The 27,654-nt window shown below is 41.3% G+C and overlaps 2 protein-coding genes across 2 annotated transcripts in view; one reads left to right on the top strand and one right to left on the bottom strand.

The window, feature by feature from the left end:
- Positions 1 to 603: 603 nt before the first annotated feature.
- On the top strand, positions 604 to 7,928 carry NTAN1 (N-terminal asparagine amidase). Its single transcript, XM_055709292.1, has 10 exons — positions 604 to 823; positions 1,940 to 2,042; positions 2,130 to 2,195; positions 2,809 to 2,917; positions 3,935 to 4,008; positions 5,262 to 5,315; positions 6,132 to 6,185; positions 6,706 to 6,803; positions 7,315 to 7,428; positions 7,615 to 7,928. The coding sequence occupies exons 1-10, from the start codon at positions 743 to 745 to the stop codon at positions 7,792 to 7,794; spliced, it is 933 nt and encodes a 310-aa protein (XP_055565267.1). The 5' UTR covers positions 604 to 742; the 3' UTR covers positions 7,795 to 7,928.
- A 243-nt stretch (positions 7,929 to 8,171) lies between these two features.
- PDXDC1 (pyridoxal dependent decarboxylase domain containing 1) overlaps positions 8,172 to 27,654 on the bottom strand; it is a 32,230-nt gene continuing 12,747 nt past the window's right edge. The window contains exons 6-23 of the mRNA XM_055709289.1: positions 27,257 to 27,446; positions 25,426 to 25,494; positions 24,810 to 24,888; positions 23,916 to 24,000; positions 23,027 to 23,075; positions 22,818 to 22,919; positions 22,503 to 22,628; positions 21,169 to 21,219; positions 19,878 to 19,941; positions 18,426 to 18,514; positions 17,676 to 17,781; positions 16,399 to 16,570; positions 15,625 to 15,743; positions 14,653 to 14,774; positions 12,423 to 12,515; positions 12,240 to 12,336; positions 10,881 to 10,985; positions 8,172 to 10,045 (exon numbers count right to left, since the gene is read on the bottom strand). Of these exons, the coding sequence (XP_055565264.1) occupies positions 9,783 to 10,045; positions 10,881 to 10,985; positions 12,240 to 12,336; positions 12,423 to 12,515; positions 14,653 to 14,774; positions 15,625 to 15,743; positions 16,399 to 16,570; positions 17,676 to 17,781; positions 18,426 to 18,514; positions 19,878 to 19,941; positions 21,169 to 21,219; positions 22,503 to 22,628; positions 22,818 to 22,919; positions 23,027 to 23,075; positions 23,916 to 24,000; positions 24,810 to 24,888; positions 25,426 to 25,494; positions 27,257 to 27,446 (1,981 nt within the window). The 3' untranslated portion in view covers positions 8,172 to 9,782. The remainder of the gene's footprint in view (positions 10,046 to 10,880; positions 10,986 to 12,239; positions 12,337 to 12,422; positions 12,516 to 14,652; positions 14,775 to 15,624; positions 15,744 to 16,398; positions 16,571 to 17,675; positions 17,782 to 18,425; positions 18,515 to 19,877; positions 19,942 to 21,168; positions 21,220 to 22,502; positions 22,629 to 22,817; positions 22,920 to 23,026; positions 23,076 to 23,915; positions 24,001 to 24,809; positions 24,889 to 25,425; positions 25,495 to 27,256; positions 27,447 to 27,654) is intronic.

Here is a 27,654-nt window from a genome sequence, read left to right as displayed (position 1 = left end):
CAAAGAATATGCAGACATGTGACCTGCTCCAAACACGGGTTCTGTGGGAAGGCTGCGGTGTTTCTGTGACTCCGTGAGCTGCTCCTCTGCTCCTTGGTGGTGCTGCTGTGCTTAGCGCAGGTGCAGGCGGGTGCGCTGGCAGGTGCTGGCATTTTGCGAGAGACTTTGTTGCGTAAATACTGACGGTGGGGAAAGGAACGGAACGCCTGAGGTGAGAAACACGATGAAGGAAGTGGCTGCCTGGGCTGTTTGGTGCAGGTGCAGCTGGGGGGCTGTGTGTGCGTGGGGGGAGCAGTTCCCCTCCGCTGCTTGCTCTTGGGCCTGTCCCCCAGGGCCAACGGCTGGGAAAACCTGCTCTTTAAGGGAAATCCGTCGTCCTTGGGCTTGTCTGGAAACTTGGTTCGGTGGGTGCTGGGGGAGGATGGATAGCGGCGCGGGTTTGCGTGCGCGTGCGGCCCGTTACCGTGCTTATTTCCAGAAGGATTTCTTACAACTGCGCGGGGGCAGCGCGGCAGGCGAGGGTGCCGCTGCCGCACGGCCGCGGGGCGGTGCCAGGCGCGCAGGCCGGGCCGGGCCGCAGGCGCCGCCCCCCGCAGAGCCCGCCCGGGCCGGGCCCCCGGCAGCGCCCGCTCCCCGCCGCCGCCTTTCCCAGCGCCCCGCGCGGCGGCGCCCGGCCCGGCCCGGCCCTGGGGGGGAAGCGCGGAGCCGCCGCCTCCCGCCGCGGGCCCGGGCGCTCCCCGAGATGCCGCTGCTGATCAACGGCGAGCGGATCGACCTGGCCCGGCCCACGGGCGACATGATCCGCGCCTACCCGTACCTCGAGGTGAGGAGGCGGCGCGAAGGGGCCCGCCGGTGGGGCCCGCCCTGCCCGGCGCGCTGTGCGGAGCGGCGGGGGTGCCCGGGGGGAGCCCGCTGCCTCGGCCGGCCAGGGCGGGTGGCGGAGCGGGGCGGCCCCGTGCGCGGGCTGAGGCGGGCCCGGGCCCGGGCTGAGGCGGGCAAGGCCCGTGGGGCGGCCCCGGGCACCGCCGCATTCCCCGCGTTGCGGTAACGGAGCCAGGGTTTGACTGAGGAGAAGGCGATGGATGTCCCCGGAGGGGAGCCGCGGGAAGCGCCCTGAGGCGACGGGTGGCTGGCTGGGGGGGAGCTGCGGGGCGGGCGGCTGGGTGCGTCGGCCGGGCTGGGCCGCCCCTTCCTGTGCGAAGTAACAAAAAGGAGCGATAAAATTCAAGAATGTAACTTCTAGGAAGGTATTGACCTCGCTTTCGGCATATAAATGTTGTAATCCTAAGGGCAGGCTGTGAGCCAGGATCGGCTGAGCAGAGCTGGTTGGGAAAATGTTTCTCATCAGAAGATGCTTCTTTATAGAAACTTGAGTTTTTGCAGAAAGCTGGTGCAAATGTGATCAAACTGTGCAGTGTTTTTGAGCCCCTGGATAGCAATCCACTGCCTGCCCAGCAGGGCTGTGACAGAGCACTGCGGTAGTCACAGCCCAGGAATCTAGGTTTTCCGTTTACTAAGCAAGCAAAAAAATAGCGATACTTTGATATGTGCTCAATAAACATGCTGGATTGTGGCACTAGAAAACTGAAACTTCAACGTTTTAAAAGTTCCCTGTCGTGATTAAACTTCCAAGATCAGCTCTGGTATTGTCTAATGTACTCTTTGCCAAGTCCTATTGCTTTTTTGCATACCTCCATTCTGTTGTCTATAAAGCAGGGAAAAGGAGTTTGTGTGTCTGTGGAACGGTGGGATTTAACGATTAACTAGATCGCTGGCAGGAAAGCAAAACATTCTCAAAATTCTAAATACTGCATAATATAAAATATGTATGTTTCTGCTTGACCTGGGTCCCTTTGCTCTTCAGAGGTGATGTTTCTGTCGAGTAATGGATGCACCTGAGAATTCAGCCACTGTAGTCTCTGTTATCATTTATCTTTAGGAAAAGGCAAAGCTTCTGCGAAGTCAGCCTGCTCGAATTGTGGAACCCAAAGGTCTTCTGTATGTCCAGCAGAGAGAGTTTGCAGTGACCACCCCTAAAGATGGTGTGTAGGAACATAAATATTTTTTTTCTTTGACTGAAGCAGTGATTGTGAACAAAGTTCTTACTGTGTTTCTCTCCTTTAAAATAGGTTCTGTTTCCATTCTTGGATCGGATGATGCAACTACCTGCCACATAGTTGTGCTCCGGCACACAGGTATCTTTAAAGGATGTTCGGAAAAAAATGTGTACCCCTGAAGTAATGAATTAGTACTGCATTATGCTGTATTAATAAAAACCCCTGCAATTATGTTTATATGAACTCGAATCTCAGACAGTCGCGTGATGTCTTTACTAAGTGACTTGTTCAAAGAGTTGGCTTGTTTAGTGTCAAGAGGTTCTACGTTTTGGTTGCTCAGTGAGTAGATCCTAAACTTGATCCACTCCGGTGGCCAGTGGGTAGTGGCAGCTGCAGGCCTTGGCTGTGTTCAGCAGCTTGGGCCTGCAGGGCTTGGTAATAGCAGAGGCAGAATTTGAATTTGTAGAAGTTGCCTGGATTTCTGACATTAGAGATGTTGCCTGGTCCTGGGTAAGAGGGCACCTGTGCCTTTCGCACAGGTTCTGGTGGTTGTGTAATGGGGCACACAAAGAGGTTATTGTCTCATTCAGTCAGCCCGTATGTTATGTCAGAGACTGCTGTCCTGAGAGGAAGCGAGGGGGTGGTGTACGTAGCTTTTATGCTACTATAGTAGTGTAAACTTACAAAATTCAATTACGGTAGCTAACAGCCTCCAACAATGTCATTCACTGTCTTCTCACGTTCTCCTCAGGCAGTGGAGCCACCTGCTTGACACACTGCGATGGATCAGACACAGAAGCTGAGGTGTCGCTCATCATGAGTTCAGTAAAATCTTTCTCTAACACTACAGGATATGGAAGGTCAGCTCTGCTCTCACTTCTTGTGTGCTGTTTTTCACAAAAGTCACTAGTTTGTAAGATGGGGAATTTTTATGTGATTTTATGGGGTTCAGAGAAGGTGATTGTGCAGGAAATATTTATTAATCGGGAACTACCTGTAAAGTGACAACAGTTTCCTTGATGAGTTTGAGGTAGTTCTTAGCACTGATTCGAAGCGTGGTTCTGTTCTGAATAGTGTGTCTGTAAAAGGCTGTTGTGAGGTTTTGTGTTTACTGTTTCCCAGTTAGCTTTTGTTTCAGATGTGTGAGATTTTCCAAAGAACTGGTTTTGGGTTTATGTTATATTTTTCCTTTTAGACCATTGGTCTTGTAAATTCCTTTTGGGATCTGATAATCCATCTGGGATTTTTTGAAGTCCTGCATTTGAAAAAAAAAAGCAAAATCCGGGGGTGGGGGGTGGGGTGGACAGTGGGAGGAAAAAAGCCTGAAACAGAATTTAGCAAACAAGGTTCTTTCTTGATGTGGAGATGTTTTCCCCTGTAGTTTGATAAGAACAAAAAGTCTATGAACTTAGAAAATACGGTCTCTGAAAATTCATGATTTGTCAGGATCTGTCTTTACATAGACACTTCTCAGAGAAGAACCCTGCTGTATGGTCCAGAATAGTTGTGATGGGGTCACAGGAGCAAAAATCCTCATGTTTAATTAACCTTTTCTTGGGAACTGAAAGGTGGTTACTTAGTTCAGTCCAAACCAGCAGTGCCGACCGTTGGAGATACCACTGGGTTGGGTAGAATTGCATGCATGTAATGTCTCTTAAAGTTTCTAATCTGTGCTATTTCCTGGGTGATCCCTGAAACGTTCAGAATGGAATGACTGTAACCTGCCATGTAATGCAAACCAACTTGGTGCATGCGACTGGAAAAGCGAGGCTTCTCTTAATGATTGCTTTGCAGTTTGGGCTGGGGATTATTTTGTAAAGCTATTCACTTTGGGATGTCTTTTTAATTGCTGTTTCCTGTTATTCCATCTCTGTTAGGCTGGAAGTGCACCTAGTTGGAGGTTTCAATGATGATAGGCAGTTATCACAAAAACTTACTAATCAGCTTCTTAGTAAGTTCACATTTTTTCCACTCTCATGTCCAAAAAAAAATAGTTCTGACTGGATTTGGGTAAAGCTTGTTTGTAATCTGAGCCCCCTGACATTTAATGGAAAGAAATCTGGCTTCATTTTGAAGGATGTTTTCTCTACCTGAGAACAGGGTGTGGAGAAGGGTTGGGCTTCTGAGGCTCACATATGGCCAGTACGTGGGATGGAGGGTCTACACTTGTAATTTCTTCCTGGCTTATATTCTAGCGTGTAGAACTGGGGTGCAGTTTAGCTGGGCTCAACTCCTGGCTCTGCTGCCGATAGCTATGTGATCTTGGTCAAGTGTTGTCACTGTCTAAACCTATACATGTGGGTGACTTCATTAGTTACTATTAATTTTGTGCCTTAATGTGATGAGGTAAAATCTAATTATTGTTTGGAATTGTCTGATGAAAGATGCTAAGCCTGTTCATAAAGTCTGTAGTCCAGAGGAGTGATTGCAGTGCTTTACAAACAAATTGGAAATGTAAAGTACCTGCTCACCTGTAAGCGTATGTCAGGATTGGAGGGAGGTGGCCAAGGGGATAAAGTAAAAAGAAAACAGACCCAGCAAAGGTCCTGGGGTGCACCCTCGTGGCCATTGCACCTAGTGATTCCTGTTATTTGTGTTGTATGTTGTGTGAGGGTTCTGTACAGAATAAAGTATTTTGGGTAATTTATTTTTTCAACCTTCTGATTTTCACGCATCAAGTTACAATTTGAAACAATAATGCTGTATTGCTATTAGAACTTCGAAAAAAAGAGATTTTTTTTCTAGTGTGTGGGATGGTAAAAAACAGAATTAATTTATAGCTAATAAAAGTCTGGATTTGCTTACTTTATATGTAATGGTTTAGGTAAACACGAAATAGAAGCTGTTAAATGTATAGTGAACTAAAGCAGAACTGGTGTGCTGCTAGAGCTAAACCGGTGTCAATAAAAAGAGCTGTGGCACAATGCCTTTTTTTTTTTTTTTTTTTTGAAGCACGTTTTTGCTATGACAAATGGCTACTCTGTAAATTTCTGTTTAGTAGCTGTGGCTTTAATTTTATAAGTCAGTTTGAAGCAAATCTGCAAAATGCTGTTTGCTCTGTTGCCTTATCTAGGAACAGTGCATTAGGTATCTCTGCCCATCTATGCTGCAGTGCGCAGCACTGGTAATGCCCCCTCGTCTATATACAGCACCTGCTTTGCCACCAGTCAGTCTTATACATTGCTGCTGTTGTTGTTGCTGTAGGAGCATTTGATGTCCAACCGGATGATGTTCATTTAGTGACTTTCTGCGTAACAGGTAAGAAAATGTTTCCTTAGTTTTTGAAGTATCTTTAGCCACTGAAATCAAAGTGCAGGGGTCTTTCACACGTGGCACTTTTAGCTGTCCTGCGAGAAAGAACAGTGCAAGTCTTCCATCGTGGTTTGTAATTCTTAGTTTTACTGCTGGTAGTGTCTGTGGTGATGGCAAATAGTGCGCTGAGGGTGCTGCTGAAATACAACTGACAGTAGAACCACCTGGGATCACTACCAGGTTATTTTGCCACATTTGTCCCATGAAAAGAGGGGTATGTATCCATGAAAGATATCCATGTGTACTTACGAATATCTTGAGGCAACTGAGAAAGGCACTCACAGGCCTTTGACCTGCCGGGTTGTCAGACCTGCCTCCCTGCAGGTCCAAATGAATTGATAAATCACTTGGTTCATAGTGCAGGATGTCACGTAAAGGAAGAATTGATTTCCTTTTCTTCATATTGTGTTCAGGTCGTATTTCCATCATCTTTGTGCTTCAGTGCTGTTGGTGACTTACAGCTCTGAAACTTGGCATCCCTGTGGCTTTGGATTGTGTTTTTCCCTGTGAATTGCCCGTGCAGGCAGTGGAGCGGCAGCTGGCTGGCGCTGCCTGTGCTGTTAGGAGATAAGAGCGCTGCTCCAGGCCCCCAGCATATTGTTACTGACCTCTACCTTCTCTTCCTTATTTCTTTTAGGTTTCTTTGGGTGTTATTTCTGTCTTTAAGCAATATCAGATATGTTCTTCTAACACACAACTAGATAAAACACTGCTGAGAAAAACATTCAGAGCCTTACAAGTTTGACTTCTTTTTTCTTACAGAACTCAATGACAGAGAAGAAAAGGATATTCACTTTCCAATCATTTACGGAATAGGTGAGTTACAAAAGAATAACGGAGTTCTAATTTAACTGGATTGCTTTTCAGATTCCAATAGTAAGTGGGCTGCTTTTAATGAGAAGGTAAAGCCTGTCCTGTAAGTTAAGCGCTGCTGTTGGAGGCGTAGGTAGAAATACACGTTTTCTTCTGGTACCACACTTAGGGAGCTGCACACGTGGAATTGGCTGTGTATAAATGCGAGCAGATTTTAGCTGTACTTAGGATTTTGTCAGGATCGAGCTACTGTTAGTATTCAACCTTCTTTTCATTGTTTATTATGTTTTTTCTAATAAAAGTATCTCTGAAAAATGTTCTTCTGAAACATTGAAATGCTGCCAAAGCAAAATAAGTAGAAAATACGGTATCACAGGCTCAGGGGTTCGTGGTACTGCGAAATACAAGAATAGTATTGACGGGCGCCAAGTCCCTGCAGCGTAGTAGTGTTGGGCACATGGTCATTTTAAACAAGCGTTTTCTAAGAATTAATTGCTGCTTTATTTAAATGATTTCCTGCCAGCTGTGAATGTTAAAACAGCAGAGATTTTCCCTGCAACCTTCCCAGAAAAAGGACCGGATGAGGATTTGCGTTCAGCCCATGTTTTAACAGGAGCATCAGTGAGTAAAAATAACAGGGGTGAAAAAGGGTGTTTTTGCTGGAAGGGGAGTCCATCTGGGGGCGATGAAATGTCAAAAGTTTGAGGGGGCGGGGGGGGGAAATACTTTGGTAGCATTCCATCCGTAAGGAACAAATGAGAAGGTGGAAGAGCAGAGGCAAAGGGCAACAGTGGAGATCAAACCGCTCCTGCCGCGGTCAGCCTCACCTGGAAGTACAGCTCTTCCACCTGCTGGTGCCAGCCCTGCGCTGTCGGCGGGGTACCTTACGTAAGGAGATTCAGGTCATGGGCATAATCCCGGCAGGATCTTTCAGTTCTGGGTTTGTTGTTACAGTTTCATTTGTCAGAATAATTGGTTAACCTTAACGCAACAGGCGCGAAGCAGAGCCGAGTTGGCAGGCGGCGTGTCTGAGAGAGAAGCTGCAGCTTAAGGCCTTCCAGATGAAGGGAATTTGCTGTCTGTCATCGGTGTAAGCATTCTCTAACTCTTAAGGCTCCCCGTGTCGTTACAGCTGACTAATATTTATGATGCAAAGAAGGAACAACTCCATATTGGGCCTTATTTCTGGAGGCCTTTCCCACATGTGGATTTCTGGCTGGAACAAGATGATAAACAGATTTTACAGGTACCTGAAACTGACTTTTTTTTTTTTTCCTTCTAGCTGTGTAGAGAGTGTGGTATGGTCTGTCAAAACTTTTCCCAGTGTGCTGCTGGGGAGGGTGGGAAATAAGATTATTAAAAAGCAGAATAATTGAGAAGTTTGTTTTCTGAATATCAATATCTTGTTGAATATGAGTATCTTGTTTTTCAGAATCTTTCCACATCGCCCCTGGCTGAGCCACCCCACTTTGTTTCCCACATTAGGTCTACATTAACATTTTTAAAAGAACATCCTTTTCCATCTCGCTCCCTGTTTCCTGACAGGAAACCCCGCATCTACAAGAAAAATGAAGAAGGGTTGTGGGAACAGGTTTGTTCTGACAAGATCTAACCTGGCACCAAAGATCACAACTGCTTTAGGGAAGTAGTCTTGCAAGAAAAGCAATTTTTTCCAAAAAGCATATTGCTGGTCACAAATACCATCCTTCCCCTGCTTTTCAAAATAAAATATTTTGACAGAAGTAACTTGCTTTTTCTGTATTACTTTGATCTAGGAATCACTGCTACTTTGAAGTAAGAATTTGGCTTTGTTTATGTTCTGTTGCTCCAGTGCAGGGATTTGATCGGCACAGGTAAAGAGAAGGCGCAGTGCTGAGAGCTGGAGAAGGTAAGTCAGGACACTGGTGTGTACTTTAGAGAATGATTTTTCACACAAAGCTGCTGAACCACAGGGATGTATCCTTCAACAGTAACTCCATGCAAGAGTAGTAATTTGAAGAATCTTTATTGAAACATTCAGAGAGTATCTAAAGAATGAAGCTCATTCCAACAAAACTACTGGTTTAAACACTTCCAAATATAAAAACATTAAAAACTAATCCTTGTGGCGATAATTTTATCGCCAACAAATTACTCTTATTAACATACTTCATTGCACCAAGAAACCAAGGAGGAAGACTAGTCAACTTAATTGTTTTTGCACTTTAGAAAAATTGCACTCTGATTTACATAAGTTACCCCAACAGCAAAATTAACTTGATTCACGGCATCCCAGCCCCCAGCGTCTAGAAGCTCAGAGTCAAATCAGGTGACAGAACAATTCAAAAACCCCAAATTCTTCAGATCATCAAAGTCAGCCCTGCTACCACTACAGCCATGATGGTGTGTTTACCTTTTGTGGGGGGAAGGAAAAACACTCATCAGAACACAAAGCAAAGCAAACTACAGTTACTTGCATCCACTTCTGTAGAGATGGGACCGTTTTCCTCAGCAGCTCCCTTGGGAAAGCAAGCTTTGGCAAAGATCTCCTTTCTCAAAGAGGCTCTGGAAGGTTGCAGCAACATTTGGGAGGGGGAAAGGGGGGGACAAAGGTTTTACACCTCAGCTTTTGATTTACCCAAAGCTTTGCTTGTGCATTAAGTAGTCCTAGACACTAAGAAGTTGTGCTGTAGTGTAAGTAACCTATATAACTTTGTTGAGTCTGTACAATTCCTACCATAGGTAAGTTACCGTTATTGAAAAAATAAGTGTTGAAACCATTACAAATGTATTGGTTTTTCAAGCTTTACTAAAACTATCTTTAAAAATACACAACAAAGAACTCCAGTTACACTACATAGATGTGTTCGATCGTATTTGGTTTATAAAGGCCGTGCAAAGGAAAATGATGGTGCATTGGTGATGCTTTCTGGCGGCAGAAGCAAGAAGCCGTTGCAGCATGCAGAGGCACTGTTCCTTTCTAAAAGCCTTAACGCTCATTAACTCGGTCACCAGTGTCCCTGGGGCCTTAGCTGGATGGGTCAAGTCATACAACAGCAGGAAAGGCGAGTTCATGGCAAAACACTACTCGGTGACTCCTATATACATACCCTAACGCTCGCCGCACCGCGACTGCTTGGCAATGTTATTTATAAGGTTAAAAAAAAGGAGCAAAATGGAGCTAGCGTGCATTCAGGAGATGTTTTGCTGGAGAGGCTAAACTGAATTTAAATGTTCAAAAGGTGAACAATTGGCAGATTACTTTGAAGTGTATTAACATAAAATAAGGTCATTTTACTATTACTGGGTGAAGCTGTATTAATTGTGTGTCCATGCTTAGCTTCCTAGAGGAAGGATAACTGCCAAATGTTTTTACAAATGTTTATGAGCACTTAATAAATTTCACTAGTACTTTGGTGACACCGACACGTAGAGGATTAACAAGTGTACAATAAGACAAATCTCTGTCCCATGGAGGGGGAATTTATATTTGTGCAAAATCCCAGTTAATAAGTTACAGTAGTTAGTACTGTAGTGTGTGGCACTCTTCACATCTGAAATGTATCATTACTACCCGGGCATGGGCATCCTCTGCAGAGTCTGAAACGCACAGTCTGGACTTTATCTTTGACTTTCATGTTCCTCTGCCTTCATGCAGTCATGTGGCGATGTGTCAGTTGGAACATCCTCAGCATCTGTCTTGGTTACCTGTGCCACCACCTTCTGCTCCTCTGGTTTTTCCATCTCCAAGGATCCTTGCTCTTGGCCAGGGGGTTGAGCTGGGGGTCTCTGATCCACCTTCTCCAGGTCATCGCAGTGGCTGACTGAACTGGTCTCACTGAACGCATCAGAACTTCTTAGAGACCTTTTAAAAATTTTCTGTCCTGTGAAGTGTTTGAAGAATACGGTACCAATGAAGGCAGCAGATACAAAATGCGCTATGCACAAGTTAAGTTTCAAAGAAAGTACCTGAATTTTAAAACTACAAAGACTTTATTTGGGTGCTCGCTTGTACCCTAACCACAGACATACTTTCTTGCAGTTGCAGATACGCAGGCAAGGCAAGAGCACCTGTTACGTTATCCTGCGTACAGAGACTGTTAAACATTCAGCTGAAACACAAGCTGCCCGCACGCACAGTGAAGTCATTCTAGGGTAAAAGCTTCCACTGAAAACCACAGGCTGGAAGCCAACCAGCTCAGAAGGTGAGTGAAAACTACGGTTTTCCTGCCAGTCAAACCAACAGTCATTACTTACAACTACACAGAATAGATCTCCACCTTAGAACAACTCTGTCCACAAAATACAAGGCAGCAATAGAAATGCAGTTGCTCCAATAAATGATTATACACTATTTATGCTTTTATTTCAAATTGTAAATTAGCAGGTAAACAAGCCAAAAGTTTTACACTCAATAACCTCATTATATTCCACAGGAAGATTCTAGACTTCATGGGCAGTTGTCAGTTAATAGGATAACAACTTTCTGTAGCCCCAGGAAGAATTCTTGGGGGGGAAAACAGACTGTGGTGGTGTTCTGGGCCATGTTTAAATTAAGGTTTTTAAGGCAGACAGAGTGTGAGAAGATGAGCTGTAGTTCCAGATATTATGAAAGATGGAAAATCACGTGGGTCTTCCTGTGTCACGCAACTCGGATGGCAAGATGTTTTGGCAAGCTTTAGAAAAAGAAAAGAAAAAAAAAAAAAGGTAGAAACGTACCAGGAAGCCTTTGCTTCGCAAGGCTGGAAGTAGGAGTTGGTGGTGGAGTAGTGCCAGTTCCTTGGGCTTTTGATACATAAGTAGATTCTGTGGATTCGAGAGAGCCTGCAGGTTAAAAAAAAAAAAGAATCAAGTTGAATATAGCACAAACCAGACAAGTTTTCTGTTCATCTGTATTTATAAGGTATGTAAAAGCCTTATTTTTAATGCACATTTCTGAAACTGCATGTGCTAGGTTGAGGTGGAACTGCCACTTGATGGAAATCCATTGCCGAGTAGCTAGGGGCAGGAGTGCTGAGCCTTACAAAGACGGATGGTTTCCCCTCGCCCTCACTCCACACCACTGCCCCCAGCAGCCCTTCTTCCCTTTTCCGCTGGGCACGTGACACATCCCCAGCTGCAAGCTGCTGCGCACTGCACGTGGAAGGGGTATCTAGCTATGGGGGGGGCAGAATTCCCAAGGCCACCTTGCTGTTCTCTGCCATAAGAACCTTCCAGCTGGTGCATCAGGAATTGGAAAGAAAGATCCTAAATACAGCAGGAAGCCTTCCTCACTGGGTGCAGGGCCATGCAGAAAGCTTTGCCGAGTTCAGGAATGTTCTTAAGACTCTGCCACAATCTCTACAGTGACAATTTATAAATTCAGAAATACTACATTAGTACATCAGCCTTAGTGATGTAAAAGCAAGACTCTTATTTTCACATCACCAGGCATGAATTACAAATATGAGTCTTTTACACTGTAACATTCCATTCATTACTGTCTCCTGCAAAGCCAGGTTCAGGCCAGTGCTCAGCTGGTTGTAGCCTGCCCTTGTCAGCCCCTGCGCACTCCAGCACGCAAACGAGCATTTTATCAGTGTGGCAAGAGCCAGGCGGTGTCACAAACCAGGCTTTTGGGCAGAGGCATCATGTTCCAGTAGCGCAGCGGAACATCCCTGTGCCGCGTGGCAAGCACACTCAGGAGGATACATGTGCCCCTACATGGGAAAGGGACATTCCAAGAGTGGTGCCACCCTGCTAGCTTATGTATTTGCAAAGACGGGACAAACACCAAACTTGCAGCACACATAGCCAAAAGTCACAGGAATGATTCCTCTGTTAATAAATGCCAGCGTCCAATATAGCTTCTTTAATGTGACTCAACATGCAAGAACGAAATGTAAATTGTACAAGTAAGGTCAGAAGATTGTCTTACTCGGTGCTACAGGAATAGCAAAGCACATTCTTTTACATGCTGAGGGTGGATTATGTCACTCACAATCAAATCAGCACAAGAAAGTGTGTTGTAATTTCAGTATAAAACGGGAAACCATTCTGATGACAGCACAAGGTGGCTGAGGATGCAGCATGTCCTACCTGCCGTTAAATTAAATGTTCTTCCTTTTGGCGACGCTTGGAATGGAGAGAACCAGTTCAGCACAGAGCCTACTACAGGTATTTGTCGCAGCAGTCCCTGCAAAGTCACAGCCAAACACTGGTCGGTGAGCACGCTCCCGGTGTTGTGACAAGCCCCCAGGTAACAAATGTTTATAGCCTTACCTCTTCCAGAAGTCGTTCTTCATTTGCCTTCTGAAGCTGAAGCTGTGCTTCCTGGATCCCTTTCCTAACAACTTCAGTCATGTTTTCCAACAGCTAATAAAAACCAGAAATCACATTATTATGTACTTTTATATATATATTATATATATATAAATTTGGACTTGAAATTGTCTTTTCAGTTCAAGTTTTGAGGATGTAGATGTGGCAGTCAGGTATTTTTCTAATCTGAGACAGTATTAGACAATCACTATTTCATTATGACTGTAAGTTAAAGAATGTACAGGCTGACCGCAGGATTTTTACAAGATATACCGGGAGGACAGAATGTGATTTTAAACAGGAACGGTACGTATTTTTCTTTTACTTAGAAATGAGTCTGCAACCCAAATTTTTCATAGAGCTGCACACTACGTAAGTGTTGAGCAGATGCTGAATCTGACTGGAAAGAATTTTTAGGTTGAGAGAGTACATCTTGGTTTCTGGAAGTACCCAGGACTTGAAACCAGCCTCACAGTCAGTCTGACCTGGTTTGTGTCACTCCAAGTTCAACTTCGTTTTTCATATTTAATGTATGACTGGCAGCCTGAGCCCTGTGACATCCTACACCAGCACCAGTGATGGTTTATGCTGCAAAGGACAAGCAACTTACTGGGAGAGTTGCGGGGGCAATAAATGAACAAACCCAAAAAGTCAAAACACAAAAGTCACAGTATTGTCTTGTGCAAGACAAATGCCAATTTCCATAACTTAATAGGGGTTTTAATATGGCACAAGGCCTACATGACAGGTGCTTCCTCCAAAACACCAAAAATCTGGGTTACCGACAGTTAATAAAAAGCAATAGAAAAAGAGAAAGCTGCTGCTTTTTCCCGGGGGAGAGGGAAGCCAGGAACTGACCACCACAGCAAGCTACACATCCCCACAGTACCAGCTACAGAAAGCAGTGCAGCGGGGCTGCGTTTGGAGTACAAGGAGGAACCACTGTGTCTTCTGGTCCAGTCAAGATGTTTGTCATACATTTTGGTTCTGCCTTTCAGTGCATTTATCAGTATGTCGTAAGGGCTTGCTGATCCTGGCGTAGTTTTTTTCCCTAAAAGCTTCCCTGCTGTTCCAAATATAATTTAATCTAAATGATGCAAACATCATTTTAAGTCTGCTTCTCAGTTTTGGATCAAATGGTGTAAGATCCTTTCAGTACCATAGATCTTTTGTCACTGCTTCCAAGGACTGCACCTTTCAGAGTCCTCCACTACTCTTTGTTCCTCCCTAGAAGCTTCAGGATCAGAGTAGCCCATATTCCAACTTTCAGTTCCTCATCTTTCAACTACAACAGTTAAAAAACTGCAGGTACTCTACCGGTGAGCCACCTTTCGTGTTGCCCTCAAAGCAGCACAGGGAGTCAACAGTGGGCAGAAAGTCTCCAAAAAACACTGCTAGAAAAAATTTCATTGCCAACGTCAACATATTTCCATGGGCAGAAATAGGCAAAGGATTTCTGAAGTTCAATTTATTTTTCACATGAGGAAACAAAATGCCCAACACCAGAGGAACAAAAGGACAGATGTTCATTTGTTATGCAGGTCACTGAGGAATTCCACTGTAGAGAACACTTGGAGAACTCTAATCGGGTAAATGCTTTTACCAAAAGGAATTGCATCATCAGCTTTATTACTTCAGTAGGTAATTTGTGATTTCTGGTTTTAATCCACCAATTTAAAATTTTTTCACATTTTAGGGCATAGTCTTAAAGCTGGTATATAAACAATCTCAGTCCTACTGCATCTAGCAGTGATGGGAAACACCAGCTCACAATCAGCCCCCACCTTCCCTTTTCAGTTTTGCTGGGGTTTTTTGGGGTTTTGGGCTCTTTTTGTTTGTTTGGGGTTTTTTGGGGGTGGGGGGCGAGGACTGGTGTTGGTGGTTTGGTTTTTTGGGTGTTTTCTTTTTGACAGTTTAATTTTAGTGATAGAATGAACTTATTTCAGTACTACTGAAGTTTTTCATTGGAATTTCTGAACATAGGACCATAAATCAGGACCTCCTCAGAACGTGATAATCCTGTAACAAAAGTTCTCCATATGTGGACACAGATTATTACTTCCACGGTAATTCATACAGTCTCTTGCCGGCAGCACAAAGTTTACTTTCACAAAGAACAAAACCATGTCCTGAAGCCAATATGGAAGGGGAAAAGAAGAGGTGCTGAAATGCTCTGGGATTTAATACATACTCTTGAATTTTCTTCAATTTCTCTGCCCGTTGCTGCAATAGTTTCAACTAACTCTGCCACGTCCAGATCCTCAGTTACCATGCCAATATAAACACAGTTCTTCTGCCCTCCGAACTCCGGACCTGTGAGCAGAGGGAGAATCAAGTCTTTGTGATGTACAAAAATGCATTCTCACAGTAGCTGCAACGGTCATGCTCGAGAGTCTGGAAACTCTAATACCTACACACGCTTCAGTAATGAAGGGCAGTGTATGCACAGGTATACATTACGCAGGCTAAAAAAGCTCAGCCCTGTGGATTTTCAAAAACAGAAGAGAAAACAATATCTAAACAAGAAAAACTGGGTATTTTTTACAACCAAGGACTTGTACAATAAGTATCAGTGTCAAATATGCTTCGAACTCGTTACTTTCTGCCATTTACATATTACTTGGTTCCACAATTCTAGGGCACTTAATTTTTGAAAGCTGACTAGAAAAAGATCAGAGTTCTGAGTAGGCAAATTAATATTACTGCAGCTATAATGTGGCACTATGTAAATGTGAAAGTGCTGCTAATTACCATCAAAGTCATCTGAAGCTTTTCATGTAGCCACAGAAAGCGGTGATCTGGTCAGTGGGCTTTGAATGAGATCTGCTTCTCACTAGAGAAAGCACTAACTGAGAGAACACTGCAGCTCTTACTTCTGACAAAGAAACCCTTTGTGGTCTAGCTGCTCCTCAGGCAGTTTTCACAAGCACTTCCTCGCAGGGTGCACCCTGCTCACCCTGCTGAGCATTTACCAACCCAAACGGGGGTGAAGAGGGAACAAAGTTACAGATGTTGTTTCCACAATAAACATACAGGCAGCAGTGTCATTTTGCATGATCATGACCTATGTACGAATGACCCTGAATGACCTACTGAACCATTGTAACACGGCTGGTAAAATTACTATTGGCTTGAACAGAAGTTTTTTAAATGGTGCAGTTACCCAAAGAAAAAGTGAGATCCGACTCCAGTTCATTTAATTTTTTCAGTAGTTCTGTATTGATTTTTTCTAGTTCTTTTTCTTGTTTGTCATCGTTCTTCCCATCACTGTGATAGCTGTATCTTCAAACCAAGCCAGAAGATAGTAATTTCACTTTACAGTACATACAAAAATACATATACACATTTAGCATATTTCTGCAACGTCTGTATTTCACAAACCAAACATCTCAGGACACTACAGCTTAGATCAGTTAAGTTTACTGGCATCTGTAATCAGAGATTTTGGGGTGGGGCGAGCTTGCTGCTGCAAACTGAGCTGAACCCAACAGATTTCTAGGCAATATATTGATTATCCTTCAACTGTTCTGACTACATAATCCTTCCCAGAAGGCTGTATCAGAGCATCAGAACAGACACCTGAAGGGGTTTTTGGAAGTGGTATTCCATATATAGGTGAATCCCATTATAAATAAAAACATGAGTTATGCTAAATACCATAGGATGCGCTTATATATTACACATCCATCTAACAGATCAACACGCTGCCTTCAACATTAGAACTGTTGCCCTAATTTTGCTAAGATAACTCTTCAGCTTTTCTTTAAAAGAAATAATCAAGAAACATTAAAAAGCACTCAAAAGCTTCAATGGGGCGCAAAGCCAGATAATAATCAGCAAACATACACCCAGATCACCACTGAAAAGACCATGTATTCCTTTCTGCTCGTGCACAGTCTATCCAAACACATAACGAAGAAAACATTGGAAAATTTACCTTACAACACCTAATCCTGGCCAGCTAAGATCTTCAATATACAGCAGGCCTACTGTTCTTCTCACTTCTTGCTCAAACTCCTCTCTCAGTTGCAGTGTACTTGTCAACACTGGTATCTTCATTTTCAAGCAGTCTACTAACTGATCAATATCTTGTATTTCAGTTCCTAAAACTAAAGAGCTGCTGTGTTAGTGTGTGACAAAAGTGAATGGATATCACGTAGATGTCTGAATTAAATCTGTAAAGACACTCTTAAGTCAATCATAAATACAATTTATAGATAGTATTGAAATATCTTGATCTGTGTGTTTTTCCTTCAGTCATCTATTCCCTAATACACCAAAATGGAGAGTGCTAAGGATTTCATAATAAGTAAGCTAATAAAAAAGGATTTTTCTGATGTTACAAACTAATAAGGACAATACCCTTTTTCATTACTCAGTAGCTAGTATCAGAAAAACTCCTCCTCCCATAGACAAGCAGAATATGAATTAGCTTCCGTGCCCATTTAAAACAAAACCAAACCAACCATCACAGAATAATTTTATTCTAAAATCTCCTTTTCTGCGTGCACCAGGATCTTCCCACATCAGCGTCAGATGTTTGGATAGCCTAAGGCACCCACCCCACACAAGCTAAAAGGAGGTACCATGCATCACCCTGAGCCCCTGCAAGTTGCTCTGTGCATCTGCTGAGTCTAAACAAAGTACATACATAACACAGGGCTGGCTGAAACATGAAACTTAAGACACTTTCCAAAACACAGATTTTTATTTCCCCCTCCCCCACACCAGTAATTATAGAGAAACCTAGAGGTTTAGTAAATAATTCTTCTAGTTAAGTAGCTATGTTTTGAACACAAGCACCATTTCAGTGTTGAAATACCTGTGCAGAAAGGTCAAGCATCTTGTGTCAAGCAGCCGAGAGAAGGAAAGGTGGAGACAATTTATACTTCGTATTTCTTTTATAACTGTTAGAAAGAAAGAGCTTCTCCCCTTGCTTTTCCTAATTAATTTAAAAAATAATCTGTAAAATTCATTCTCTGCAGAAATAGTGAGGCAACATCACCCGTAACAGCTGAGCTACCACTAACGTACTGGCTGCCAAGGCACAGCAGAACAATACAGCTGAGAGAGTTTCATTTGTAGGAAAGTTCTCACCATAGCAGAATATACTAAAGAGTTTCTTGAGTATATCTGCTTTAACAGCAGGAGATTGATGTACAGTTCTACAGCAAATCCCAGTTTTTACAAGGGGCTGAATTAAGTGAGCATTACCTGCAGATGTCATTAGTGGGCTAAAACGCACACATGTGCCTTCATCTTCCAGTTCTACCACATCAACTCCACTGGCAGGAACCAGCTGTGCCAACTGCTCTCCTAGCTGAAGGGACAAGGCACGGTTAAAGAAACATGCAGAGCATGACCTCCCGCAGTCACTGACTCGGGCTAGGCTCTTCCCGCAGGGGAGGAGAACCACACACTGAAGACTTTTCTCCGTTGCTCAAAATCACTTCTTGTAACGAAAAAAGTCAGGACAAGCTCCAAGTGTTACAAGTCAAAAGTCTCTGCAAAATTGTCACTGTCATTAAGTATGTGTGGTTACTACGCATTTGATCCAAAATAGTTACGTGCTCAGCTCTCTGAACGCACAGGTTTCTAGAATTCTCTTAAGATCTGAAAAAAACCCACCTGCCTATTCATAAACACACAGACACCGTCAATGAAGTACCTAGCCGATTACAAAGTTCTAAAGTTTTCACATATTCCCACAAGACCAACAGCTTCAGATGCAGTAATAATTTCAGAATTACAGGTAAAATAATCTGAAATGTTAAAGCAACTTTGCTTCAGAACAAATCCGTCTTTTAGATCCAAAATACCCGATATCCTTTTGCAGAGGATATTGTACCAAGAATAACTATCAAACTAGTCTACCAAAGGTTTTATTACCATTATTGATGAGCCCCTGGAAGCATCCCACTGCCCCTTCTTTTTTTCCTAAAGAGAGAAAGCATCCATTCTTACCCACTGATTGAAAGTGTCGTAAATGTGTCTTTCGTTGCTTATTATGGGGTGCTGAATAGTTGAGGCCTGTGCAGCATGTGAAGTTTGATCTGAATCCAAAGATACAAGAACCACAGAAGTGGATTTTTATTTACTTAATTAAAGAAAAGGCAACCTAAAATTTAGATAAAAGACAATTACATTTCCTAGGTAATGCAACGCATCTACACAATGTACTGGACCTCAGGCAGACTAGCAAGGATTATGTATTTTTTTTTTTTTTTTTTTAAGGCATCTGGAACATTTACTAGAAGTAAAATAGAGTTGAATATACTAGTTTTAAAAATAACCATTAAAATACTTCTCTCAGTTTTGAGGTTCAAATGCCCCAACAGAAACAAAACCAAAAATGTTTTCACAAAGCAAAATCCTGTCACAGCAGGCTGCAGTATTTAATTTGATACATTCAGCTACCTTTTTTATCAAGTTTTAATGATTACTTCCTGTTCTAAACCACACAAAAATAACACTAAGGATTTAAGAGTCCAGTATATGCATAAAACATGCTGAAATAGCTAAACATCTCATGTGCTTATAATTCAGGCGGGTGACTTCTCCCTAGCAAAGCTTTTCAAATCAATGCTTCGATGCACAAAGCAATCCACCAAGTCACTGGACCTGGATGAGTGGGTTTACTTTGTGAGTGCAACCACTGATTAGACTAAAACCAAAACAAATCCTCCTTCATGCCCAACACAAAAAATCCACAGACAATTAAAATCCACACTCATAACAAAACTACAAAGTTTTCTAGGAGTCTTCTGCCTCCTCCCAGCTGGACGTGTCCCCGCCCTCACATGCGCACATACGAACAGCACATCTTCTGTTTTAACTCAGATGACAAAAATCCTCTTTCCCAGAGAGCACGTCTGAGTAAGTAAGTTCTACTCAGAGCCATGTGTGGCGTGGCTACTGCACACCCGCGACAGCATTTCCGGAGCGGTTCCGAGGCTCTTCTGCTGTTTTTAAAACTATCACAACAGCAGTTGTATAACAGAAATACATGGTTCTTGCAACTAGCCACTAGAAGTTTAAAAGGAACAGAAAGCCTAAGCAAAACCAAGGAAGATCTTCCCCCATCAGCGCACTCAAGCACAGCTTGCAGCTTACGAGGCTTCCATCATCTGCTCTCAAGATCAAAATCATATGCAAATCTCTCCTCACTCAAGAAAGCAGAAAATTACTTGTTATGAAAATTTAAACCACTGCAGCCTAGCTAAAAATAAAAACTGTCACACGTATGGATTCTATTCACTGGACTACAACCAGAAATCACCATCTTTTTTTGAGCATGTTACACAAGAGAAGTGGGCTACCTAATGTTTACCTCATCAAAATCATTTTCTGAATTAGTAGATTTAAAAAAAAACTTAAGAGTTTTTTTTGGTTTTGTTTCTAAAATACATCACATACCTCTAGCTGAATATTCCCGGAAGAACTTGAAAACCACCACTGGTGAACTCAGTTCATCTTCAACCTTAACAAAAAACAAACAAAATACATTTTCATGTTATTTTTTTCAAGACTTAACCCTGTGTATAATTCCTTAGACTTCTGAGCAAAGCAGATCATTTTGCTTTGACAGCAATAACAATGTTCACATTAGCTTAGTATCAGAAGTTAACTCCAGGAGTGCAGGTAACCATCTCTGTAAATACACACAGAAAAGTAAATCATAAATCCATACAATTCTGCTTTAACTGAATAAAGATATGCATAATTAAAATTTGGGCACTACAAAGCAAGAAACCTAAGCATGTTCATTAGCAGATATACTGTATTAAATAGTTGATTTAGCTTCACGTATTTCCAGATAGTAACACTAAAATAAACACTCTTGGAAATCACCCCAGAATCACTGGAGAACATCAAGGATTACAATTGGACCTACTTTGGGGATAGGTGAAACGAACTGGGCAACTTCTGGAGGCCATCTGAGGCTACTTTTCACAATCTTAGAAACACAAAACTTTCTCCCCACTACTGAAATAATAATTTCAGTAATTTTAATGTATGATTAATAAATTATAATAAATAAAATAATAAATTCAGTTTAAAAAGAGATAACGCTCTTAGAAAAACAATTTTTACAAAAATGGTTGTTGTCACTCAGAACAATCCATGAATTATCTATTGCCCCAGAAAACTAAGCTGATTATGTTTTCTATACATTAAGTGTCAATTAAAACTGGGGGCAGAGGGGGAGTAAACCCACCAAGCCCTGTTGAACAGGACGTCTCACAGAAACTTGATTTGGAATGAATACATTAGATGTCATTTCTGAAACTATTTCTGGTGTAAATACCTCAGTTGGGATCATTTTTGCATGCCATTTCACAGGGTGCGCATTATCTCAACAGCAGGGTAAGATGCAGCCAAAACGTATTAGAGAGGCTTATGCAAACTGGCTTCATAAAAGTATTACTGAACAAATTCGCAGTTTAAATGGAATTAAAATCAGCCTCTGGAAACAAATTCTGGATGTTGTTCTGCAGGCTCCACTGAGAGCATGAGTGCACTGCAATCGAGCAAATACACAAGCCACACAGTTTCACTGAAGAACAGAACACAGAAAGATACCCAAGTGTCTTCAACACAATGGCTATGATTTAAGTAATATTTTAAAGGAGTTTTTAAAAAACAAAGTTATCCTTATTTAACAAAGACTAAGCTATACAACCAAAATATTAAATGCAGACTGTACCGAAGTTTTAATGAAATCCAGGTTTTTCAAGTTTTCCAGCAACCTTTGACTCTAAAAGACCGCAGCAGAAGGGAAACAAAAGGAAGAGACAAATGCACAGCTTTAGAAGTTGAAAATTATTCTGAAAAACATTAAATAGTCACTATCATAACTTCTATTTCTGAACAACCCCCTACAACACATCAGACATTCATCCAGTTCTTACTTGCAAATTTAGAATGCAATGGAAAAATATTTTCTAGTTTTAGTAAAACACTGACTACAAAGCGATTTTCATTGAAATAAAGTCTTGGTGTATTTGTTGACAAAGTTTCAGAGCCACCACAACTCCACGGACTAACTAAAGCACAGCATGTAGCAGAACAGTTAATTTTCTCTGAGCTACCATAGCAACCGGTTATGATGGGGTTTTAAATTATTTTCGTAGAAAAGACATTCTTACATTTTGGTTTAAGTCAATAGACTATTATAAAAGCTAAGATCCATCTTAGATGCACAAAATCTTAATGACTAATGATACTTTGTCAATCTTTTAGGACATTCATGCCAATAGCTTCTTCACTACGCATTACAGAAACCTTCCATTTCCATTTTGCTCTTCTTTGAATGTTCTGTAAGTGCTTTTACCTTTAAGGAAAAAGGGTTTGCATACAAAAAATGCATTTTTTTAACTAACACATTATATTGGACCTTAATTTTTAGAAGGGTAAGGACTCAACTTCAAAAATAGTTCACTTGCCACTGTATCTGAAGAAACGTTTTGAAGTACTTTTTGTCAGGCATTTATAAATTATTATTACTTAAGTCCATATGATGGCAAGTAGAATAGCAAAATGAGCAAGTCCCTCTCTGAACAGCTTTCAAGCAAAGTAGTTAAAATAGAGAAGTAACAAAAAAGGAAAGGATTATGTTACTTCACTGTTTAGAAAGTAAATTTTATTTGGTCTTTTTATAATGAGAAATGCTTAATCTTTTTTCTATTAGATTGTATAAGTACATCCTTCCCCCACTTTACTCTGCTTTCACAATTGTAACACAATATGAACCAATATCCTATACTCAACAACGACAGTATTTTTAGTTGATTCTTCTACAGTGCATCACAGTAATCAAAAACATTTATTAACAGCTATCATAAAAACATTCCTAAGTATAACAGTGTTCTGTGATAGCCATCTGGATATTGCCGGTACTATGGTTGCTATCTGAACTTTGCTGCTGCCTGGAGATTCAAACTGTTAAATCAGATGGTGAGGACTCTTAACAACAGTCTCCAACCCATACTCGGAGAAGCAAAGTATCCATAAACAATGTGCCACCAAGCTGCTGCTTACTAGTTGTGAGGCACGCTTTATCCTCTCCACGATCCCATCATGGCCCAGGTACTGCAGGGACAGCCACAGTGGCAGGGCACGGAGCTTCTCCACGGGCTGACTCGATGTCAGCCCAGCTGCTAAGGACTAAAAAGGAAAACACTATTAACGTCTCCAGTTATCCCATTTTTGCCAGCTTATGGAAAATGTCACAGCTTAAACAGGGGAGCTTTTGCAAATAATAACTTAGGTAACTTGATGAAGAACAAGACACTACACCATGACAAAAATAAAGTCTCAAGATCATAAGAATAGTGACTGAAAGGCTGAACATACCAAAGATGGATCCTCATGTCTGTAGAGTGTCACTGCAGGTACAGCTGGGAGACCCAGCCAGGAACCCAGAGTAAGAGTCATGCTGTCACATTTTGTAGCAGCCTGAAGTTCATTACAATAAGTAGAATATAAGCCATATATTATTTGATTAAATCATGACCTTAAAATCTAGAGCACAGTATTAAATTTTTAGATATATTAAAACATACCAGTACAGAAGAGGAGACATAACCCAAAGCCAAAGTTGCCAAATTCACACTAGAAAAAGAAAGCGATTTTTGCACATATTAAATGTGTATTTAAGAGACAGCATTTTGATCTTCAGTTTAAATATTTCATGTTGATGTGTAAAGGGAGGTAATTTTTGTTCATAGATTTTTCATTAACAATGCAATAAACGTTGCTACTTGGTATTCCAAGACTGAAAACCCAAAAGTAAAAACGCATTTTAATCTAAAAACGTTTCAGATCAACCTTTGAGAAAAATCATCCCCCAGAGTCCTATCCATAATTCAGCATCAATTTGGTATCAGAAATAAACAGCATGCAAATACAAAACTACGCAATGACATATCAGGAGAAACAGAGCCTCTGCTCCAGGCTCAAATAAAAATAATCTTGGAGCACTGAAGCCTTCAGGAACGTTGTCTGAGTTCCTGGAATTTCCTCTCTGTTTAACCTTCCTCCCAGTTATGTTGGCACTGTGCTTGCAACCTTCATTGAAGTGTCAACTCTTTCACACTCATTTCTTTCTTCTTTCTCATTCTCAATCATTGCTGCACAACACCTCCCCTAACTTGTCCTGTACGGCCTTTTTATTCATATTCCAAGCCCTTCAAAGCAAGGGCAAGATTACCATCTGAGCAAAACCAGCCACGAACACATGCTGAAATAATCACTCTAATTATTCCTGTATATGTAAAACAATTTGTATCCCATACAGTGACACAATTATAACCATATAAAATGCTTAATATGACAAAACATGAAGATGATCCTATGGTGCTCTACTAGCTGGTTAGCTGTAAAATTTATGTGCTGCCCATTAGTTAGACTTTTTAATGAATATAGTTATACAGAAATACATAAGTTTCATACCCTTCTACATGGAGCCACATATTATACTGCTCACAAAGCTCCTTCAGTCGGCCAAGTTTATCTGTGTGCCCGGCACCTGGTGTCCCTTTGTTGAAACAGAAAAAAAGGCAATGACAAAGGATAAGCATGCAAACTAGGACTCTACATAAAAGAGTACCTCTGGTACTGTTGTCAAAAAAAGTCAGACAAGAGCAGAAAAGAGGATGTTTAAAAGAGCCTGCTACATAATATTCTTATCTGGTTCATCGTGATTTATGAACAACTGGAATTCTAGACAAAAAATAAAGATACTTGTTTTGCTTATCAATGTACATTAGAAATACTTAGAAAGTTAGATGTCCCAAGCACTAAAAGACTCAGCAGACTCAGCTAAGAAATGCAGACATTCTTAATTTGTTCAAAGTATGACCTCAACTAAAGGAAACGAAACCAAGATTAACATCTCAGATATTTTTCCAAGTCCAAAGCAATTAACAGTCACCTCCTTCATTTGTACTTAAAACAAATTTTGTTCATGAGTAGTTCCGTTTGACTAACTAGAAGAAAAAAACCATTTCTAAAGCTAAAGTTGATGACACATCCATCAAAAAAATCCTGAAGTGTTAATGTGAAACTGATTTTCAACAAAAGATCTGCACTTATTAAAGTAAGTTCTAGTCATATTAATACATTGACTGACCTACGCAGAACCATAGCAGTACAATCTAACTTTAAATCGGTTAAAGAAAAACCCCTCTAGACAAATAATTATTGTGAGGTCATTAAAATATTTCCTGATATTTCTTGACATGTGACCACTAAGCTGTTTAAGAAAGTATTTCTTATTTTGGATTTTATAAATACTCATGAAATAGCATGCTGCTTTTTTTATTATTCTTTGTCCATAGCACTTACCAGCATTGGCCACAAGCAACAAAGGCAGTTTTCCAGACTCAACATCATCTTTAATCACTCTGTCCAACAAAGCAACATCCTGTTATCAGTAAGAAAAAAGATACGTATTCATAAATATGTCAAACACCACAGAACTGTTTCTGCTGAACTGCAAAATGCATTAAGAGTGAAAGTGGACAGCACTCAAGTTCTGGAAGACATTCTTAAAATGTCTTTGTCTGTGGCTTGCAGTTTCTTCTTCTCCAAGGTAAAACAACCTGAAGGTCAGTGAAAAACGCAACACAAATATATCACGTAGTTTGTAAACATACCTCTGACTACGTGTATTCTAGAAATCTTGGACTAAAAAGATTTTTAGTCTACTGCTTTGTCCTACTATATGCCATTAGAAGTACCTAGCAAATTACAAGACCAAGATACAAGCTGCTGGCTTTTTAGGAGACTTCAATCTATGATTTGTACAGCTGTAACATGGAAGACTCAGAGGTTGAAAAAGTAAGTACATGAATAAGCTCCTCCTAACACCTTACTTTATATTCATTTAATGAGGCTTTTCAAAAAACAAAAAGAAAAAACCCTACAAAACTAAAAGAGCTCTTAAGGAAGACGAACTTACCATTTGGTGTTGAGATCCAAACATAGTGTTACAAGGCACACGGCACATGCAAGAAAGGGGTAACCCTAGCTGCAACAAAAATGATGGAATTTCAACAGCTGAGACACACTCATTTCAAACATTCACAGAAATATACAGTGACACAAAAAACAGTAAATGTGACAATAAAGAGATGGATATTACATTATAAAGTAAATTTCGTGCTAAAACTTATAATCAGATTAATAGCAGATAAAGCACAGGAGAAATGGGAAAAAACAGTCAACTTTTGGTTAGCACGCCAACTGTGTTCAGTTTTTCTAATGAGATACATGTGCCCTATGCAACAGCCTAAACTCAATCCTCTTTCTTGGCCACCCCCACAATTAATGCATTCTATAAGCAAACGTGGGATTTGTGCATGGGCCATGTTCCACTGGAGGTTCACAGTCACTTCACTACTGAGTAGCGCACAATCTGCCTACACTGCTCATACAGCTCAGCTGACTATTCATGCTGGTAAGTCTGAAGTTCTTCCTTTTATATGGAAGCAAATTCCAGACAATTTTTGCACTGTTAAGGGGGAGCTGGGGAATCAAGGTCTCTTACGTTTTGATCTTTACCCTGGAAGATCACTAGAGAAGTGAAATCTAGTTGATTACACTCATCACTGCACAGAAAATTCAGCAAATTAGAAGAACTACGGTTACAGATTATTTTTTTTATCCTTTCATTTAACAGACACTGAATTAATGTCTGACTACTCAGTTCCAATTGTCTGCTCTACACCGTACACTAGTTCTCAACATCTAAGATAAAACGCTATCGCTTTTAAGTTCAGTGATCTCCTAATATGGACAGGTTACCTTATAAACAAAAGATAAGGTACCACTGTTATTAGCAGTATCTCCTCTGTACTCTGAAGCAAAGGACTCCCAAAATACTGATTCTTACAGTATTTCTTGTATCAAGAAGTTTCAGTCAATAACTACATGCAACACTTGGCTTACGGAAGACACAAACTTATTCCAATAAACTTTTACTACCTATTTCTCAAGTCATTTTGTCTGAGACCAGTTCCATCTACAATACCATTTTTTTTCTCTGCAGTCTGTATTAAAAATACAGTTAAAATGTTAGTAGTACCTCTCTCTGCCTTCTCCAAAGACTTGAAAACCAAAGACCCTAAGAACTCGACCAAGTATGGTTTTACCTCAGACCCCCTTCCCCTCCCATCCTCCATAGCGTTGCTGTTTAGTCACGTTGCTGTTGTTTCTACCACAAGGAAAAATAAGTCTTCAAAATCACCAAAGTTACGCTTTTCCTAAAATCAACTTTTTTGAGGCCAAACCTCAATCCTCATTCCTCAAAATGCCCCTTTTCATACTGTGCTTCAACAGGCAGACACACCATCCTAAGTCTTAGAAATGTGTGTAATTTTATAAGCTATAAAAAACTACTATGTCCATGGAAAGGCAAAGAAAGCGAGAAGGATGAAGGGAATCTGCTCACAAGTAACATCAATCAAGCGAGCACGTGGAAGGAACAGGAGAGCCGCTGAGAAAGCCAGCTCAGCTTGCATGGGGATACACATATTCAGTCAGCACAGTAGCATTGGGAAAAATCTCAAGAAGCTTTACTTCAACCAGTGGAAGTTCCAGGCAGACACAATGATCTAAAGGAAAATTTTCACTGGCCCCAACCAATTTACCAGACCGCTGCCCACAGTGTACCAGGCTACCACAAGTACCACTCTCTTGCAGGATAAGTCTGAATATATTTTTTAAATCTACATTTCAAGTAAGCAATATGAAGCCAGCTTGCAGCTAAAACCCCAACAAACTCACTTTACCTGATTGCAGAGAGCTTGGCCCAAGCCTGTTCTAGCTGCAGAACTAATGTATATGACAGGCTGCTTAGCATATAGCACGTTAAATCCTTCTATTGTATAATCTTCATAGCGTGTGTGAATAACCAGTCGACAGATTTTTAGGAGACCTTCACGATCATCTTCATGGTAATATGCTGATCCATTTTCATACCTGCAAGAAAAGCCAAGTAGATATAACTAACAAAACCAATAGCCAGTTTCGTGACTAAAATAACGCTGACCAGCAAAATAGCTCACAAGAAGACAAAGAAGATAGAAGAAAAAAACCCTCTTTTCCCAGGATAAAGTAGAGGAAACTGATGAGACAGGCTGAGATTAACAATGAGGGAAGCCTAGTATATACTTTTATTTAGACTCAG

This window comes from Falco cherrug, chromosome 4, assembly GCF_023634085.1.
Source record: "Falco cherrug isolate bFalChe1 chromosome 4, bFalChe1.pri, whole genome shotgun sequence".
NCBI classification, from domain to species: Eukaryota; Metazoa; Chordata; class Aves; order Falconiformes; family Falconidae; genus Falco; species Falco cherrug.
This window is presented reverse-complemented; position numbering and strand designations above follow the sequence as displayed.